At 54.1% G+C, this 17996-nt stretch overlaps 2 protein-coding genes across 2 annotated transcripts in view; one reads left to right on the top strand and one right to left on the bottom strand.

The window, feature by feature from the left end:
- The window catches only part of ABCB5 (ATP binding cassette subfamily B member 5), a 128324-nt gene that overhangs the window by 92260 nt on the left and 18068 nt on the right, over positions 1–17996 (top strand). The gene's annotated exons all lie outside the window — the stretch shown is intronic.
- Positions 4400–7037, bottom strand: SP8 (Sp8 transcription factor). The gene is made up of 2 exons (XM_064441755.1): positions 6940–7037; positions 4400–5884 (listed from the first exon to the last, which is right to left on the bottom strand). The coding sequence occupies exons 1-2, from the start codon at positions 6958–6960 to the stop codon at positions 4400–4402; spliced, it is 1506 nt and encodes a 501-aa protein (XP_064297825.1). The 5' UTR covers positions 6961–7037.

The following is a 17996-nucleotide window of genomic DNA, read 5'->3' as shown; positions in this document are numbered from 1 at the left end:
CTCTCCTGAGGTGTAAAAATTTTCCCATATGCCTTAGCACAAGATGGCCAGCTAGCTTGAAAAGATGCCACACACAGAGTAGTCAAAAAATTGGTGTTCTACGTTTTAAAGCAGATATTGCAGAATGTGCTTTCCTCCATGGAAACGTTGAGGATTTTTTTTTAATATCTTCAGGGTAATAAAGCAAAGTGTAAGGCAGTGAGCTAAGAAAGCAGACCCTGTTTTACACTAAGAAACACAAAGCACAAAGTTATTCTGATACAGGAAAAGCATTTTGTCCTTTTATCATAAAACTGGTGAAACGCTGAGCAGCCATACAGCTAATTTGTTCACACCTTCTCCCAGTTCTTTCCTCCCAAAGCTAAACAAGAGGTCGCTTCACGGAATGTAACCGAAGTGTGGCAGGTTTTGGCAAGTGCATACTTACAACCATTCGTACTGAAAGATTTGTTGGACTGCATCATGTATCCTTATTCCACCACCTTTACAGCTGTGAACGTGTTGATGGCTGGATTAGCCATCACATCCACAATTAAAGCATTTGAGATTTCACTTCTTGCTTTCTACTTTCACATTCCTAGACTGGAAGCAGAGGAGAAGCCAACACCCTTTCATCGCTGTTTAGTCTCAGCAGGCACAGGCCGAGGGTAGCAGGAAAGGCACCATGGCAGGGAAAAATGAAGCGGTGTTTTAAATCGCTTCAGCTGTGCACATCTCCCACCACTGCTCTGTTGAAAATTTAAACTGGAAAATGACAATGAAAAGCTGGAATAATGGGAAAAGCAGGACACGAAATTCGATAGACATTGCTATAAGCTTGAAGGGGAGAGACTTAAAAGGTCAGAGAGCAAACGGGAATGGCCACAATCATCTGAAGGCAGTTGGAAGGTAAGTTGATGGACACCGGTTTGACCTGGGGGTCAGCAAACTAGTTTAACTCTACCTTGATCTGCACAACGCAGGGACAAGTTCCCGGCTCCTATCAAACAACTCAATGCCCTTATCTGGAAGGGTTTAGTAAAAGTAAATCAACTACAAAAAGGAGCTATTCAGCCTTCAAGTGCAGGGTTTTGCTGGAAAAAAAAAAAAAGAAAGAAAAAAATACGTGTGTTCTCACACAGCCCAGATCCAAACCAACAGCTCTCAAGCAGCAGAAACACGCACTCCTTCCCGGGGAAAGGATGAGTTTCATCACCAGCTCTATCCCACTGCCAGGCTGCCCTGAGATGAAGCAACCAGTACCCTAAACAAGCCAGCAAGCTCCTGGCTAGTGGCATTTTTGGTAGCGCTTTCTTTTCAGGGGGTTATCAGAGAAGCAGTACTAGGAGTTACCCACTGCTCTGTTTCCCTTCCCTTTTCACTTGGTGCTCAACCTGTTCCATCAGGACGGAAACCTCCAGGTAACATAAACACTGCCTCTCGCTCCCACTGGGGAAAGCTGGTGCTGCTGCACCACTCCATTGACAGGGCATCAAGAAAAAAAAAAAAAAGAAAGAAAAAAAAAGCAGAGCAAACTGTTGCTTTGTTTCGTAGGAAACTTTGCAGGCCTCTGATGGTTGCATCTGTAATGAAGCAAATGCAGCAGCTCAGAGAAACTCAACCAGAACAACTCCTGTTTCCAGTGGACATTAAAAGCCCCTTCTAATCCCTACACCATGCAGAGAACGAAAATCTTCCACGCATCTGGGGTTGACACTTCTTCACTCTTTTGCTCCACATTGTAACACCTGCTGTTTAGGTTATCGCTAATAATGTGCTTTACAAGTGCGCACAAAAGATCTTTCTGCTATGCAGATTCCATGCTCTAGCCCTGATTTTTCAGCACCCGGAGAGTGAGCATCGCCTCCCGATGTAATCCAAGAGGCCAGATTTCCAAACAAGAACAACACTTCCCCCACGTGTGTCCCCCCCCAAACAAAAAAAAGTGTTAAGGGAAAGCGTTAGTAGGTTGGGGTTTTTTGCCAAAACCCTAAGCAAATGCCGTAACTCCTTTTCCATCTCAGGCAAAAGACACTAGTTTTTAGGAAACTCTCGCAATGGTGTTTTCCTGTTCAAGAAAACACCAGTGTGGTCTTTTCTGCGGACAGGATTTAAACGACACGGCAAGGGCGGCAGCACGGGAGCGGCTGGTTGGCAGCACCCCGCAGCCCTTGAAATCGCCCCCGTTCCGGCTCCTGCAGGAAAACGCCCCTGGGCAAGAGGGGAGTTTTCACGCACAACCGCGAAGTTTCCCACCCCCCACCCCCCACCCCGAGTCCCGCAGCAGCCAGCGCTCTCTAGGGCAATTAGCCTCGCTCCCAGCCACAACCACCTCGCCTGAAAATAAAAGCGGCGGTGTACTTTTTATTTTGTCTTTTAAAGCAATAATGACCCTCAGCATTTCAGTATTAAATCGCCCTCGCAATGGATGCGGGGCGGTGCGAGGCGTACAGTCCGAGAGGGAGGTGTACGCAAAGCCGTCCCGCGTACCCACGCCGTTTCCGAGAGGCACCGCATCGCCAGTTTGATAAAAATATTTTTTTAAAAAAAATTTAAAAAAAGTTGCTAATGCCTTTCCTTTAGTTTCCTCTCCTAGTGCCTTCACGAAGCAGGATGCCCACTTATTCATTTTAACGCCTCCAAGCTGCTCTCGTTAGGGGCTGCAATTTACAACGGGACTGAATTCGTTGTATTTTCACTTCTCTCAGAAACTCTAGAGAACAGACTCATGTCATATTGGTTCAAAGTCAATCACTGCCTGTAACGATGGAATTGAAAAGAAGAAAAACAATTGGCTGACCTAAGGTAGAATGTTTTATCTGGAGTTTTATTAATACCATTTAAAATATTACAGATAAAAATCAATTACATTTCATGCATTTAAAATGCAAATCTAAAATGTTCCAGCGAAGGGCTTTCCATTTCAATGTGAAATATCCAAATTATTTCAACATTACAATGAGACAATTAGTTTGCAGCTTTGCAAACCTCTAACGTAGTGTCAGGAGTGTTTATTAACATTTATCAATATTATTTTCAGGAAATACACATAGGCCAACGTTAGTTCAGTTTCACTTGGACAGTTTATTTAATACATGGGTCGTGGCAAACCCACTTTATGAAATATAGGAGAACTCTCACTGTAACTATACCTGAACTGCCAGCAAATGCAAATAAGTACATGCTCCATTAAATTAAATGTCATTCAACATTTATCAAATATTGTTTGCTTAATTACAGTTGTATGCCTACCTAAATTAATATTCAAGCAAAACCTATATCCTGAAGTGAGATTTGACGCACACTTCAAGGAATGAGTCCAGAAAAAGAATGCAGTGAACCAGGACTGCAACAGTAACGCTTTCTCGTGACAGGAAAAGAAATAAAAATTAAAAAAAAAAAAAAGCTCAAGTGTACTTCAATATATTTTCAAATATTTACTGGAAGTAATTTACAAGAAAAATACTATACAAAATCGTCTCCTGGACAACTGCACCTCACACCGATACATTGGTGGAGTTATATTTAATTGTTAGCTAATCTAGAACGATTCCCCAGTTGTACAAACCTATAGGTTCAGACGTATTTTACAAATATTTTCTTTTCCTATCCCCCCCCCCCCGCCTCCCTTTTTGGCATTGGAACTACAGCTTCGCTTGAAACCCACGGTGCTTCTTCATTTGTTTGGAGTTAAAAAATATACGACTTTCATCCTAATTCTTTTCAGCGTATTTCGCGATTCCTACTCAAATTGTAGGAATTATACAAATGCGCTGGCAAACGTAAGGAAATTTGGACTCGGGGAGGTAAACGATTTGTTAAAATTAAAAAAAAAGGAAGGGGGGGTGGGTGTGGGGGGACGGGGAAGCACCCTGCCGCTCCGGTCGCGGGGAGCGGAGGGGCTTTGAGCAGTTAACGAGAGGAGGGCAGTTCCGAGTCTCAGCCGGGCGCTGTGCGGGGCCAAGGAGCGCGGCCGGCGGGCGCTGCCGTCGGAGCCCCCCGTGCGGGCAGCCCCGGCCGCGGCACCGCTCCTGCACCGGCGCCGGCGGCGGGAGGGGGCGCGGGCCGGTTCCCAGCAGGAGAGCGAGAGGGAATGGGGTTTCTTTTCCGCTCTAAAGGCAACCCGACAGGGTGGGGGGGGGGGGTCTCTAGGCGCAGGGGAGGGGGGGCGGCCGCGGCTCTCGCCCCTCACCCAGCAGCTCCCCCGCCCCCGTCGCGGGGCTTGCGCGGCCCGGCCGCACCGCCCGCCCCGTGGGGGGCTCCGGGCGGGCCGCGGGGGCTCAGCGCGGTCCCTGCCGAACCGCGCCGGCTACTTACGTGTCCGCGTCCCCCCGCCGCGGGGCTGCGCGCCCGGGGGGGCGGCGGCGGCCGGGGGCGGCGGGGCGGGGGGGGCGCGGCGGCCCCGCGCCTCCTCCGCCCGTCACTCCAGGCCGTTGCGGTGGCCGGGCTCGGGGGGCGGCAGCAGCTCCGGGGAGTGGCAGGGCGGGCTGCCGGCCGCGCTGTGCTCGCTGTCGGTGTCGCTGCCCTTCTTGCCGCCGGGGCCGGGGCCGCCGCCGGGGCCGCCGCCGCCGGGGCCGCCGGCGCCGCCGGGGCCGCTGTGGGTCTTGACGTGCTTGCTGAGGTGGTCGCTGCGCATGAAGCGCTTGTTGCAGACGGGGCAGGCGAAGCGCTTCTCGCCCGTGTGGGTCCGCAGGTGCCGCTGCAGCTCGTCGGAGCGGGTGAAGCGCTTGCCGCAGAAGAGCCAGTTGCAGACGAAGGGCCGCTCGCCCGTGTGCCAGCGCAGGTGCGCCTTCAGGTGCGAGGTCTTGCCGTAGACCTTGCCGCAGCCGGGGATGTGGCAGCTGTGCAGCCCCTTGCGCCGCAGGCTGGCCCCCGCCGGCCCCAGCCGCTCGGCCTCCTGGCAGTTGGGGCAGTCGCAGGTGGCGCGGCCCGAGTAGCGGCGGGCGGAGGAGCGCGGCGAGGCGGCCAGCGGGGCGGCGGGGCCGCCCCCCAGCATGGAGCCCCCGGCGCCGGCCAGCGGCGAGGGGGCCGAGTCCGGGTAGGAGCCGGGCAGCACCGGCTTAAATCCGTCCATGAGGTGCTGCCCGGCGGGGCTGAGGAGGTGCGAGGAGGCGCCGCTGCTGAAGGCCGAGTGGCCCAGGCCCGAGTAATCCGAGTTGTAGCCGCCCAGCGGCGAGTGGAGCGAGGTCTGGAGCCCGCCGGCCGCCGGGTGCAGCGAGCCGGGCAGCGCGGCCGCCCCGTTGGGGCTCTGCACGTCGATCCAGCCGGCCCCCACGTCCCACCAGCTGGAGGCGCCCGCCGAGCCCACCTCGCCGGCGCCCAGCCCGGGGTGCGAGGGCTTGAACCAGGACTCGTAGGGGTGCGCCATGCCCACCCGCGGGTAGATGCCCTGCAGCCCCTCCACCGACGTGTGCACCTTGGAGATGAAGACGGGCTGGTGCGCCGCCGCCTCCTGCCCCGCCGCCCCGCCGCCGCCGCCTCCGCCGCCGCCGCCGGCGCTGCCCGGCGCCTGGAAGACGGAGTAGTCGTTGGCGAAGGGCGAGCTGGCGGCCGCCGCGCTGCTGGAGGTGAGGGAGAAGGCGCTGGAGCCCGGCGAGCCGCCGCAGCTGAACGAGTCCGAGACGAGGGCGGCCGCCGCCGCCGCTGCCGCCGCCGCCGCCGCCGCCGCCGAGGAGCCGTTGCGCGCCGCGCCCGCCACGCCGAAGCCCGGGAGGCCGGAGCCCACGGCGCCGCAGCTGCCCGCCGAGGACGAGGAGGAGGAGGAGGAGCGTTTCCAGGGGTGGAAGCCTTTGCCGAAGGAGGACGCGCTGTCCGAGAGGGCGGACGGCGAGGGGCTGGGGCTGCCGATCTTGTTGCAGGTCGCGGCGAGCATGGCCAGCGGCGTGGAGCCTACCCGCGGTTCCTCCTGCGGGCACAGAGGGGAGAGGGGCCGCCCCGCCGGCGTCAGGGACGGAGCGGCCCCGCCGCCGCCCGCCGCCGCCGCCGCCCGCTCCCGGCCCCGCTCCCGGCCCCGCTCCTGGCTCCGCTCCGCCGCCCGGCCCCGGGCGCGAAGTTCCGCGACTCCCGCGGGAGGAGGGTCCCTTCGCCGCAGCCGGCACGGCGGCTCTGCCTCCAAGCGCCTTCCCGGGCTTTTTGTTTTTCCACCATCCAACCCTCATCCCACGGAGGAGCTCAGGAAGGGTTAAAAAAGGGGGGAAAAAAAGAGAGGGGGGAAAAAGTTGCCCCTGTTACGGTAGCTTTGAAGATGCCCCCGGCACGGCGGCAGCTACGGTTCAGCCTGTTCTCTTTCCCGGGGATCTGGCCGGTCCCCTTCCCTCAAGGCCAGTAAAACAGTTTTCTTAAATACAGAATAGCAGGACTATCGAATTACTCTTTTTTTAAAAAAAATGCTTCCTTAAAAAAAAAAGCCTTATTTACGTACCACCGATAATTAAATATATATATATAAAATTTAACATATGTACATATGTATGTATACACAAGTTCAACGTACCTGCTGGACACGGCGGGCTGTGTTATTTTAAAGGGAAATAAAAAGCCACAATCTCTTGCAAATTAGAAATTGCGCACGAAAAACGATAGTGCTGGGGTTTGGTTTTGGGGCGCTTTTTGGGGGGGGGGTGTCTTTTTTTTTCCTTCCAGCAGTCACATGTAAAGAAGAAAGGCCACTTCTCCGGGGGCACAGGAACAGCACAGCCCAGGCGCTGTAGGTTGTTTCTACAAATGCCCTTAAAACCTTTTCCTGCTCGCTGAAAAGTGACTCTGCCCCCTTTTCCCCCTCTCGCTCTTTCTTTTCTCGTAAACTCACTTGTACTTAAGGTAAAAAAAAAAAAAAAAAAAAAAAAGGCTGAATAGAGGAGACTGATAGCCCCGGTCAAGACAGGGGTTATTTTAACCCCCTCCAATCGACAATAAAAAGAAACTAATTAAACCAGCAAGAGAAAAAATCCTTAGACTCACCCCTAGAAGTGAAGTTGCCATCACACAAAAGTGCCCTCCTCTCAGAGGATCTTTTTTATATTGATAAATCAGAGGCAGTGTTTTTTTTAGAGGTGTGCAATACAATGATCAGTTCCGCCCATTCCACCACAATTGTAGCTCCCTCGCCGGCTTTGAAGTGCCGCTGAGCCGCCGCCAGCCAATCCCCGGCCCCGCCGCCTCGCTCGACGACGTGACTGCGTGAGGTCATCAGCGCCGTCGAGCCCCCCGCGGGGGGCTCGACGGCGCTGATGACCTCACGCAGTCACGTCGTCGAGAGGCGCGGGCCACGGTCCCTGTCCCGGTCCGCAGGAGCCCCTCGCCCCGGGTCCGGCGGCTTCGTCCCGGCCGCCCCTTTCCACCACCCACCGTCCCCCCACCCTGTGCGCGTAATCTGACACGGGTTATTTTTTGAGCGTTTTACATTTGGTTGGATTTTTATATCATCGTCCTCATCCGCTCAGCGTTACTGTTATTACCGCAACGATGAGGAGACTGCGGGAGCACCCCAGTCCTCCGCGGGGTCCCCCCACCCCGCTCCCCTCTACTCAGTCCTCTCTCTCCCGTTTCTTTCGGTCCTTGTCGCAGCGGCGGCTGGTGGGGGGGGGCACCCCCACTTCAGGCGACTTCTGGCTGCTGTCCCCCTCCCTCCGCTGTCCCCAGACCCTGGCGGAGCCAGGTGCTCTCACCCCCGCGGGTTTTCCCCAGCAACCGCCTCACGGCCCTTTGCTTCGTGGGGAAGCAAAAACTGTTTTTCTCCTTCTCTCGGCCTCGGTTTTGACCCGTTTCCGTGTCGTGGGGATATTGACTGTCCATCATATCTATTGATTAAGGGGGGAACGTACATTATCATACTTTGAAGTAAGAGTGAAGTAAATTAATGAACTGCTTTCTTTCTCTGAAGGCTGACGGTTACCATAAATGTCGCGTTTCTCTCCGCGAGCTGCTCTGAATGATTTTAGCCTGTTGAGAAGGCGTGACAGGCCAGCCCAGAAGGAGGAAGGGGTGGGGGAAGGAGGGAACTCCGTTTAACAAATAAAAAAGAATTAACTTCATTGCTTTGGTCTCCTTCTATAATGATATTCATTTTACAGACCTAATGCACACTTGTTTAAATTTCGGGTTTAATTTAATCAATACTATCACCCGCGAAGAGGGGAAGAACATTTCCCGGAGATACTCCCTTGTATGAATGCTTATTAACTTTTTTATCTCTACTTCCTTTATCTACTGGAGGAGGGGAGGAACTATTAAGACATAGATCAGAAAGGCGTAAGAGCAAAACAAGCATCGTGAGCATTATATTTTAGAGGAACAGAAAATCGCATTTTGTGGTGTGCCAGGTTAGGTAAAGAGATCGACACGCATTCCTTTCAGCCCCGGGAAGTCTGAGAGACTTTGCCATCCACCGGGGAAGGAGAAGGCGTTAGTGATATATCTCTTTTTAGGAGAGTCTCGCCGGCTGGCTCTCCCATTCGCATCCGTATTTTGTCTGCACTTGTCTGCCCAGAGGAAACGTGTTCTTTCTTGATCTTTTTTCGTGGTCGCTTGTTCCGATGCTTGCCCCGGCTCTTTTGATTTGGGGCCGAAAGTCCTTAATTTTCAGTGCACTTTTTCCTTTAGAAGCACCGTGGTGGAAATTACGAAAAAGTCGTTGTAAAAATAGTCGTGGGAGTCTTTAAAAGGGAACTCAACAAAGAGGGAGGAAAAAGGCAGATACCTCAGAACTGAATAGAAATCACAAAACTCCTGCCAGTGGCATCCTCCTGCTACTCTGATAATTTCCCTGAAACTGGAAAAGCAGCAGCTTCTGAACTTTGAGAGCGGTGAGCTGATCTTTTCTGAATTCGCCACGGAAACATCTGTAACCTTCCCCCTTTGTATACATTGCCTGCTGGGCAAAGGATTTAAGGAAGCTTACAATTTTGTTTGCATTTGCGTTATTGACCACTGCACTTAAGGGTGCAGTACATCAACATAATATTGGGGGGGGGGGGGGGGGGGAGCCAGCAAGGAGAGGTTTTCCCGAAATTAATTAAAACTTTTTTTTTTCCCCCCATTTGAAGTTTAATGTACGGGAATAGATAAATGTTCGTGCTGTTTCTTGAAAACCTGTGGGATCCACTCTCAATAAAGCTAAAATCTATTAGCATTCTGTATGCATCTGCAGCATAAATTTCATTTGAATTTCAAATTTAATAAACCAGGAGGTTTTTAATCATCCCTGGTTTTATTTGTTTGATATTAACATGCTTATTGACCGGGTCTGTTGACCAGTTTGATCATTACAGGACAGCAAAAAGTTAATTAAAACGACCACAGCTCCTTAATCATATCATCTGTCTCATCCATGTCGCTCCCTTTATTACAGGCTATGATGGATAGTCTCCCAGATTAATTTCTCTGTTTCTTCGATTTGGACAACAGCTTTTGGGACCTAATTTACATCCTGGGAACAACTTGCTCAAGTCTACCTAACATCTTGTGTCTACAATATACATTAGCAATCTCGGAACTTTAGCCTCAAGGATAGCTGTCGTTAACCTTTCCGGGGGTGGGTGTGGGGGTGTAGGGGGGATTTTCCTCGGAGAAAGCCCCGACCCTCCGCGCTGCGGACGGCGAGCAGACAGAGGGATGGACAGCCCGCCTTTCCAGGGGTCCTTGTCTGTCTGCAGACAGCCCTACCGGGGTGTCGGGGAGGAGGGGCGGGGGGGGGGGTCTCTTTGGGGAAAGAGAGGTCTATGCTATTTGAAAAGGCATAGCTGGAAAGATTAACCTGACTGCTGACCACGGCGTACGTTGAATGTCAGTATTAGCGAGGGAGCGCCTTTCAGGCCACCCTTGCGCCAATTTACGGGCGCCCACGTTAGAGCCTGACCCACCTCATGCCTCCCCGGCTGCACGGCTCCGCTCCGCTGCCTTGCAAGAGTCCAGCGAGGGGGAAGCCTTGGCTGCTTGACGCCCAGTGCCTCCCAGCTCCGCTCCCCTCATCTCCACGGGGAAAAGCCGCTGGACGGGGGGCCTTGCCCTCGCCCTCCCCGGGCTCCGTGTGCTGGGAGCCGCGGTGTTCCCCCCCGGGTTTGCCGCGCCCGCCGCCCCCGGGGAGGTGGGGGGGGCAGGAGGCGTCCCCTCCACCCGCCACCTTCACCTGGAAGCTGTCACCTGGAAGATTTTACCGAGGGGTGACAACCAGCTCTCCAGGCGCAGGAGGGCTCGACTTGGACAGGGAGAGGAAAAGGGGAACAGCACGCAAACGAAACAGCCACCGGCCAGAAAGGACCGTGCGATGCCTGGCGGTTACTGAGCAAAGCGGGGGTGATTAATGTCGTTATTTAACATCCATTCGCACCTCTGCATTGCTGTGGTTTACCTGGGACGCTTCTGTCACTGCCTTACTGGGTACTTTCGTCGACCGGGGCTCGCAGTCGGGCACCCGGTGCAACCCAGCGACAGCAGGCTGTGCCTGTGCGCGGGTGCCCACATCTATTGCTATGTAGGTTACCGGCGTTATTCCTTCCAGCAGCGCAAAGATGTCTGTTCCAAGTACCTGCTAACCCTGCCGTGCTCCCCGTCCCGCTGCCCGCCCTGCCTTTCGCAGCCGGGCTGCGGCGCAGGGATGCGCGGCCTGGCTGCCCCCCCAACCCCCACCCCGCGCAGGCAGCGGGAAGATGCCCTGCGCAGCCCGGGCTCCTCTTTGGCGAGGGCACACGCCGACCTGCCCGCTGGCAGCCGGCGGAGGCGGGGGGGTGGGGTTCGCGTCGATGTCTTTCGGCATTTATTCTTTTATTTATTTGCCTGGGCCTGTGTCAAAAAAAAAAAAAAAAGGAAAATAAAAAAGAAAAAAAAAACAAGCAGCAGCAAGCTGGCTGCGCTTCTGCAAGGTCCCTGTAATTAGATTAGCCCGGGAAGACGCCGTGCACATGCTGGTGTGTGCGTGCCTGGGGAGGGAGAGGAAGAGGCACCTTCACACCCGCCCTGTTTACATTGCCGGTGTGCGCCCAGGTCCGATCCGCATCTCCTCCTTCTTCTCCCCTTTATTCCCTGCCCCTGCCCGCCGCCCCCCCAGCCCCCCCGGTACGTTATCGCTGTGCACGCATCGGCGGTTCCTGGGCGGTCATGTAAGTACCGGGAGGCGCCGGAGGGGAGAGCGAGCACCCGGGCGGGGCAGAGCCGGTCGCTTCGGTCCTTCCTAGAATAGATTTGTTTAAGCTGCTTTCTGTTTTTTCCTATTATATATCGGTTTCTCCCAGGCACCACTTACAGTTAAAAGCTACTAAATTCTTCTCCTCGGCGATATTGATTTCTTTTCATTCTGCTCCGTTAGGAGAGGAGGTAATGCTTCCAGATTACCCCGCGTCTCCTCCAGACGGCTGACAATTGCAATCGCAGTTTCGGGAAGATAAATGTTACTTTGGGAATTGTGTTTAATTACAAATAATCTAGGAGCTGCTCTGGGTCCGATGGTTTAACCACACATGTGTTCAAGTCATTGTACAAGCTTTACAAACGGGTGACAAGATACAGTAAACGGTTGAAAAATCGGTGTGCAAGACAGGACGTTCCCATCAGACAGGCTGCCTGAAGCTGGGTCATGCCCCGAAATGCATGCTATTTATATATAAACATAGAAATATGTACATATGCATGCGCGCGTACATAACATGTGTGGGTGTGATAGGCACTTGCATATACGAATTCTACAGCACCCAAATTCATAGCCTGCAGAGAACATAGAGGAAAAGGAAAAGCTTTCCACGCATCTATGTATGTATTTATTTATTTATATGTGCTGCCAACTGCACGGAAGTGTCGATCTGGGAGGGAAAAAAAAAATAATAATAATTAAAAAAAAAGATCTTTGCTTGCTGCCGTCTGCGAAGCGGAAGGAGCCCTGGTCCTCCGGGAAAGACGTACCTTCGGAGCGCTAAGCCAGGAAGGTTTTGCCCACGTTGGTTCGCGCACTCAGTGCGCACCGCAGCCTTCTCTTGAATGCAGAACTCCTGCGATCTGACTTGAGAGACCCTAATATTGATGTATTTACTGTTCCTCTTACAATGTAGCTGCCACCTTTCCCTGTCGTTATTTGCCTATATGGCAGAGCAATTAGGTCACCCCCCTCCCGCCCCCCCCGCCTCCCCCCCCCCAGCAGCCTTATTAACTTGACGGGAGAGGGAGGGGAGGCAGGCGAGCAGCGGGAAGGAGGCAAGGTGGCGAACAGGTTATTCTCTTAACCCGACCTGGCCGCAGGAGCGAGATGAGCAACACTGAACAGATGTCCCCATTTAAGCCATTCTTTTCCCACATGCCTGCTGGATACTGCCAGGGCGCAGGAAGCTTGCTGCAGACCTGGCCCATTCCCGGCCATTATGGCCAAGTTATTCTGGACCAGTGAGCACGAACAAAATGGGCTTCAGATCGCGTGCTTGAGAATAATTCGACTCCGAGCCCTGGAAGAGCCCCCTCCCCCCATTTTTTTAAATGTTGGGGGGGGGGGACGACGGGGGGACGGGGACGTGTTTAAGCTCTGATCGCGGGAGAAGAACTTCTCAAAAGACCGTCAGCCCCTTCCCCCTCCCTCTCTTCGGCAAATATGGTATAATTTACAGAGCAACTTAATAATCCGAGGGGCACCGCAAAAGCCCTTTGCGTTGTAAACCGCTTCTAATTACCTGCCAGAGCAATTAGCTGACTATCACGAAGAAATTAGATCGCTCAATGTAGCATAAATAATGCGAATAATTTTGTAAGGAGAATGGAAAGCGAGACCTGGTGTTTCTTTATAAGGAAATAACACCTCGTACTGTACGAACCCTACATGAACACATATTAATGTCTAGGCATGCACGGAAATGAATCCGAACATGAACCCTCTGGCTTAGATTCAGCACTTTCTTCATTTACATATGCGGGGTGAAAGTCGGCTTCCAGGCGTTTAGATACAGAGCTCTTCCAGATCACAGTAATTAACACATAGCGACTTCAATAGGAAAACCTGTTTTCCAGATGATTTTTACAATGCGGCTTTATGTCTCATTTGGCAGTTTAAATAGCTGGAGTTGTTTTCTGGCTGCATCTCCGCTATCATCTGTTGAGCATATTTTGCCTAGAATACTGACCAAAACTTCCGAGCTCATTTTTTAAAAAGGAGGTGACTAAATGCACTGGGCATGCCTAGAGACTTCGGGCGCTTTTTCTTCTCATATGGGTTAGTTCTTCGAGAAGATTTTACGGAATCCCAGTAGAAGTTTATGCTATTTAACAACTGTATTTATTTTTTTCTTGCCGCATCCCACCTTGAAGGGTCGAAAGCCTTTGCACCATTCTCGCCGGTTGAATATTTTATCCCAAGAGGAAAATGGTGTTTTCCAAATTAAAATTTACAGGTAATAGACCGTCTGCAGGGATTTAAATGTAGGTGTATACACCCCTAGGAATCAGGCTATGAAATAACAATCTTTGCGAGATATTTCTTCCCGCTGCTGGATTTACAGCCGCGGAATTGAGGAAGGAGATTGTGCCCACAAACGGCAGGAGCGTCGTGTGGTGAAAGCGCCCTTACAGCTGAATTCAGCCGAAGCGGATTGAGTTTGTTTCCGTCGTGTTTCCCCCTCCGCCCCCCTTCCTCCCCCCCGTACTCGGAAAACTGCTAGTCAGAAAGCTAGACGTGAAGGTGCCAGATCGTAGTGAAACTCATCCCAGCCCCAAGCGCAGCTCCTCGCTGCTCGGAGGCACCCTGGGATTTAGCATAACTCGTTAGGAGTGCTGCGGGTTATGGATAAACACAACTAATTAGGTTTAGCTTTGATAAATAGAAGCAGCGGCGTACACTGTGATTCTTTTAAACGCAGCTTTGAAAAGCTGAGCGTCTGATCAAATCTTCCACAACTTTTCAGTGCTTTCTTTTCTCCTGCTCCCACGCTAACGAAGTGGCTCGTCAGGCACCCTTGTCCCCAAGCTGTCACCGCAGAAGTTGCAATGATACCCGAGCGCTGTTCCTAGGCTTCCCCGGGTCCGAGCGGGACTGCTCGGCTGTTCCGCAGCCCCCGAATCGTACGGCGTGTTTAACGATTCTTGCTCGTCGGCTAATTAGAGACGGCTTTGAAGCTCCATTACCGGCAGCAAAATTATTGCGGTCAGTTTAGGCCAAATTCTGCGGTCCTTAATGGAGCGAAACTCCCACTGAAGTCAATGGGATAGAAGTCAATGGGCGTTGTGCTCTATTAAGGAGCACAGAATGTGTCCCTTTGTGATTTAGAGATTAACAATCGGTATCGGTAAAACGTGCGTTTAAGACGGTCACACTCTCCGGGCGGCATCTCATCCGCGACACGGGAAGGGCCCGATCCCGATCCCGCTCCGCGGGCTGAGCCCCGCGGCTGCGCGGGGGCGATGCCGAGGGCAGGATGGGTGCCGGGGGGTTATTAATCATCAACTGGGGCCGCACAAAAGGACTTTTTCCGGCGGTTTTGAAAGAAGCAAAACTTCAGTCTCCCGCGGGCTTCAGCTCCCCCCACCCCGGGGCCGGCGGGTCCGTCGGTGCTGTGAGAGGAATTCGGTCCGTCCCGTCGCTCCCTCCCCCGAACCCGCCCCAAACCTCCCGGCGCCCCGTCCCTCCGCTCCCCGCGGGTCGTGTTCCCCGCCACTGGCCAAAGAGGCTCGTTTCGGAGCTTTGGGTGCCCAGACTCCTGCGTGAGGACACAGTGACTAAGCCCCTTGGGAGCCCACGGGCAGCGCGGCGTTCGGGTAACGGCGCAGGGCTTGGGGGGTCCCGTTCCGAACCGTGACCACCCACCGCCATCAACGTGATTCGACAGCCAAATTCAGAGCGCGGGTTTAAGGTGCTTGTCGGGGCTAACTCTTGAACTCTGAAACGGCGGTTGATCGCTTTTTATAAAATATTTCCTTATTATAGGCGCGAAATAGCCCAATAGCCCTGAAAACCCAGGAGGAAAAGTGCGTTTTAGGGAACCGAAGGAAATGCTGCAGGTTGCTTAAATAGGGCTATACTTCAATGTACTTTCTCTCTGGGGGAGACCTGGGGCGGGGGGGGGGGGGGGGGGGGGGAGGATAGAGCCATCTTCCTTTCTTCTTTTTCCTGCCCGAGTGGAAAGTAAAATCCTTCAGGAAAACTTCGCAGCGATTTTCCCTGAGCGCGGAGGGGCACACACAGCTGATCCTCTAGGAAGCTGTGCACAATTAAGACTCATTTTCTTTCTGCTGGAACAATTAATTGTACAAATGAAAGGTCAGGCATGTGCTTTTCCTATGTTTATCAACCACAATAATGAGCCCCTTCTATTTTTTCCCCCAGTGCATTATATTGCAATAAAGTGCTGCCGCAGCGCCGTCTCTCTGGGTAAACATCTTCAAAGGCGATTCAGCGGAGCCGAGAGGTAAATATATGTATTTTAAAAGGAGGCAATGGCCGAGGCGGACACAGATGTGAGGTGCGAGAAGCGAGGGCTCCCCCAGCCTCCCCGTACCCGCAGACCGGCGAGGGAAAGGTACTTTTTCCCTAGAATGCTCCTCGGGTGCCGCCGGCCAGGGCTGGCAGAGCCCACGGTGGGGCCGATCCTGCCGAGCGGCGTTTCTTTGTCCCTGTGGTCTGTGTTACTTTTGTACAGGGCGGGAGGGATCTTGTCCCCCTCCCCCGGGGGTCCGGACCACCTTGGCTAACCCTCCCCACTTGCCTCCACACCTCCACATCCTAAATCCAGTTACTCCTGAAGAAAGAGGCTGGCAACACCTCCTCATCCGTGCCACGTTTTTCTTCCCATCGTAGGAGACATCCGCTCACATCTTCAAGAATAAACCATGTGCCTGCCAATTCCTAGAAAACCAAGGGTCTCCAATTTTTCACACCAGCTTGATGTGGTGTGGGTTCATTAGGACCACACCTAGTACCCGTGGAATAGAAGTACGACATTGAATATTTTCATCAACAGGTTCACTTCTTTCCTGTTACTTGAGGAACAGGTAAGTGACCACTGGGATTGTGCTTGGGGGAACGTAGCTAGTGTTGGCAAAGTGATTTTCTCCCAGCTGGTATGTTACCCTGCACTCAACTCTCCAGGACATTTGCCCTGTATGATGTTCTCCTTAACCTCAGTCTGCCCACACTCACAGTGGATATATTTTTCACTGATTTTACCCTTGTTGAACACAGGCATCTCTTCACCCCCGACACGCATGAACTCATGGCAGAGAATAACCCTACTGGGACCTAGAAAGGACTTTCAGGAGCCATGCAATGAGCAGGAGATCTGGGGGTTTTGTGTTGAAGCAGTCTAACATGTTGCGCCTCTCTGGATGACTGGGTCCATTTTAACATTTCTTTTTAAATCACCTTGGGCTGAGGTGCCCAGAATATTTCTCAGAAGGGTCAGTCTCTACCAGAACCCAAAACATGGGGCGTTTCTCTTTGGGTAGGGATCACTGCCCTATTTCTTCCAGCATTGTCAAGAGGGTGCCCTATACACCTGGCAACTGTGGACAGGCAGGTTTGGTTTAAACCAGCAGGAAGCTCTGAATAACTTCAGCTGGCCTTTGGATCCAGCATTTCTGCCATCACTAACCAGAGACTAACATCGGTCTGGAAGTGAAGGGGAAGAGCTCTGCTACACAAGGGGTGCAGCGTGGCCTCTGGAAATGGCAGGACGGGTGACAGCAGTGCAGAGTCCAGGAGCCCAGCTCCAAAGCAAACACACAGGCTGACATGTTAGATCTGGCGGACGCAGAGCACTTAGGCCGACACAAGGAGAGGCCAATGCCATTGCTCCTGGTATGTTTAGCTAATTGTCTAACAACTGTTCTGAACAAGACCTACAAGATAAAAGGCCAGAGTGACCCTTGGCAAGGCAGACGCGGCTGGTAGCAAAACTCATCGCTCCTCTGGAAGGCTGCTCGCTGTTGTGCTGATGGAAAACTGTTCTTCAAATACAGAGCAAAGTCTCAGCCGAAGTTTACTGTAGTTGGCTGTTTCACAGTGGGGGAAAAAAATAATAATGAATTAAGTACAGACTTTTGCCACAGTGGGAGAGAGGGTTGTCCCTGGGCTGGAAACAACACTGAGATAAATGCTTGGGCCAAGCTCAAGATGGCTGGACATCAAGAAGGAGCACCCTTACACCTGCCTGAGGGACTCACGAGTCCAGGCGGAGAGCTTGGGTTTCCCTGGCAGGCTGCAGCAGTGACCTTCTGCCCCCCTCTTCCAACTCACACCGACCATGCACAGGCCAAATGCACCTGTACGTCAAGCTCTAACACACCTTCCCGCACAGGCTGACCCAACACACCCGGACAGCCAGCCACTCCACAACAACCCGCTGCGGGAGCCCCTCACGCCTTGGCTCCCCGGGGAGGGGGAACGGGGCACCCTGGCACCCAGAGCCCAGCACACCGCGCCGTGCACGCAGACACACACACACTCGCACCAGCAGCGACCCTCCCCCGCAATCGCCCTCGCCCCCCGCGCTGACAGGCAGGGAGGGCGCAGCACAAAAGGCGCGGGCGGGCGCGGCGCGGCCCACCCTGCCCAGCCCCCCACCGCCCCCCGCCCCACCCCTCCGCCCGCTCCCGCCCCACTCCGCCCCCTCGGCGGGAGCGGCGCCCCCACGGGCGGGCGCGCAGGGGGGAGCCGGGGTCGGCCCCGCCGCCGCCGCCGCAGCCAGCCCCAGCGGAGCGGAGCGCCTCGCCTCGCCTCGCCTTCCCGCCGCGCTCCGAGCGCCGCCGCTTGCCTGACGGCAGGAGGGGGCGGCTGCAGGGGCGGGCGGGGTGAGGGCCCCGGCCCGCCCCGCGCACACGCGGCCCCGCCCGGGCGGGACAGCGGCTCCCGGGGCCGGGCCGGGGCGCGGGGAGAGTCGCCGCCGAGCGTGAGGGGCGGTGGCGCCATTTGCCGCCGGGGGCGGCGGTCCGTGTGGCTGTGTGTACCTCTGGGTCGCTGCCGTCCCGTGCCCCCCGCCGCTCCCGGGCCGCCCCGGCGGCGGAGGGCAGCCGGCCCCGGTGCCCCGGTCGGCCTCGGGTGCCGCGGGCGCCCCTTG

The sequence above is a fragment of the Phalacrocorax carbo genome, chromosome 2 (genome assembly GCF_963921805.1).
Source record: "Phalacrocorax carbo chromosome 2, bPhaCar2.1, whole genome shotgun sequence".
NCBI classification, from domain to species: domain Eukaryota; kingdom Metazoa; phylum Chordata; class Aves; order Suliformes; family Phalacrocoracidae; genus Phalacrocorax; species Phalacrocorax carbo.
This window is presented reverse-complemented; position numbering and strand designations above follow the sequence as displayed.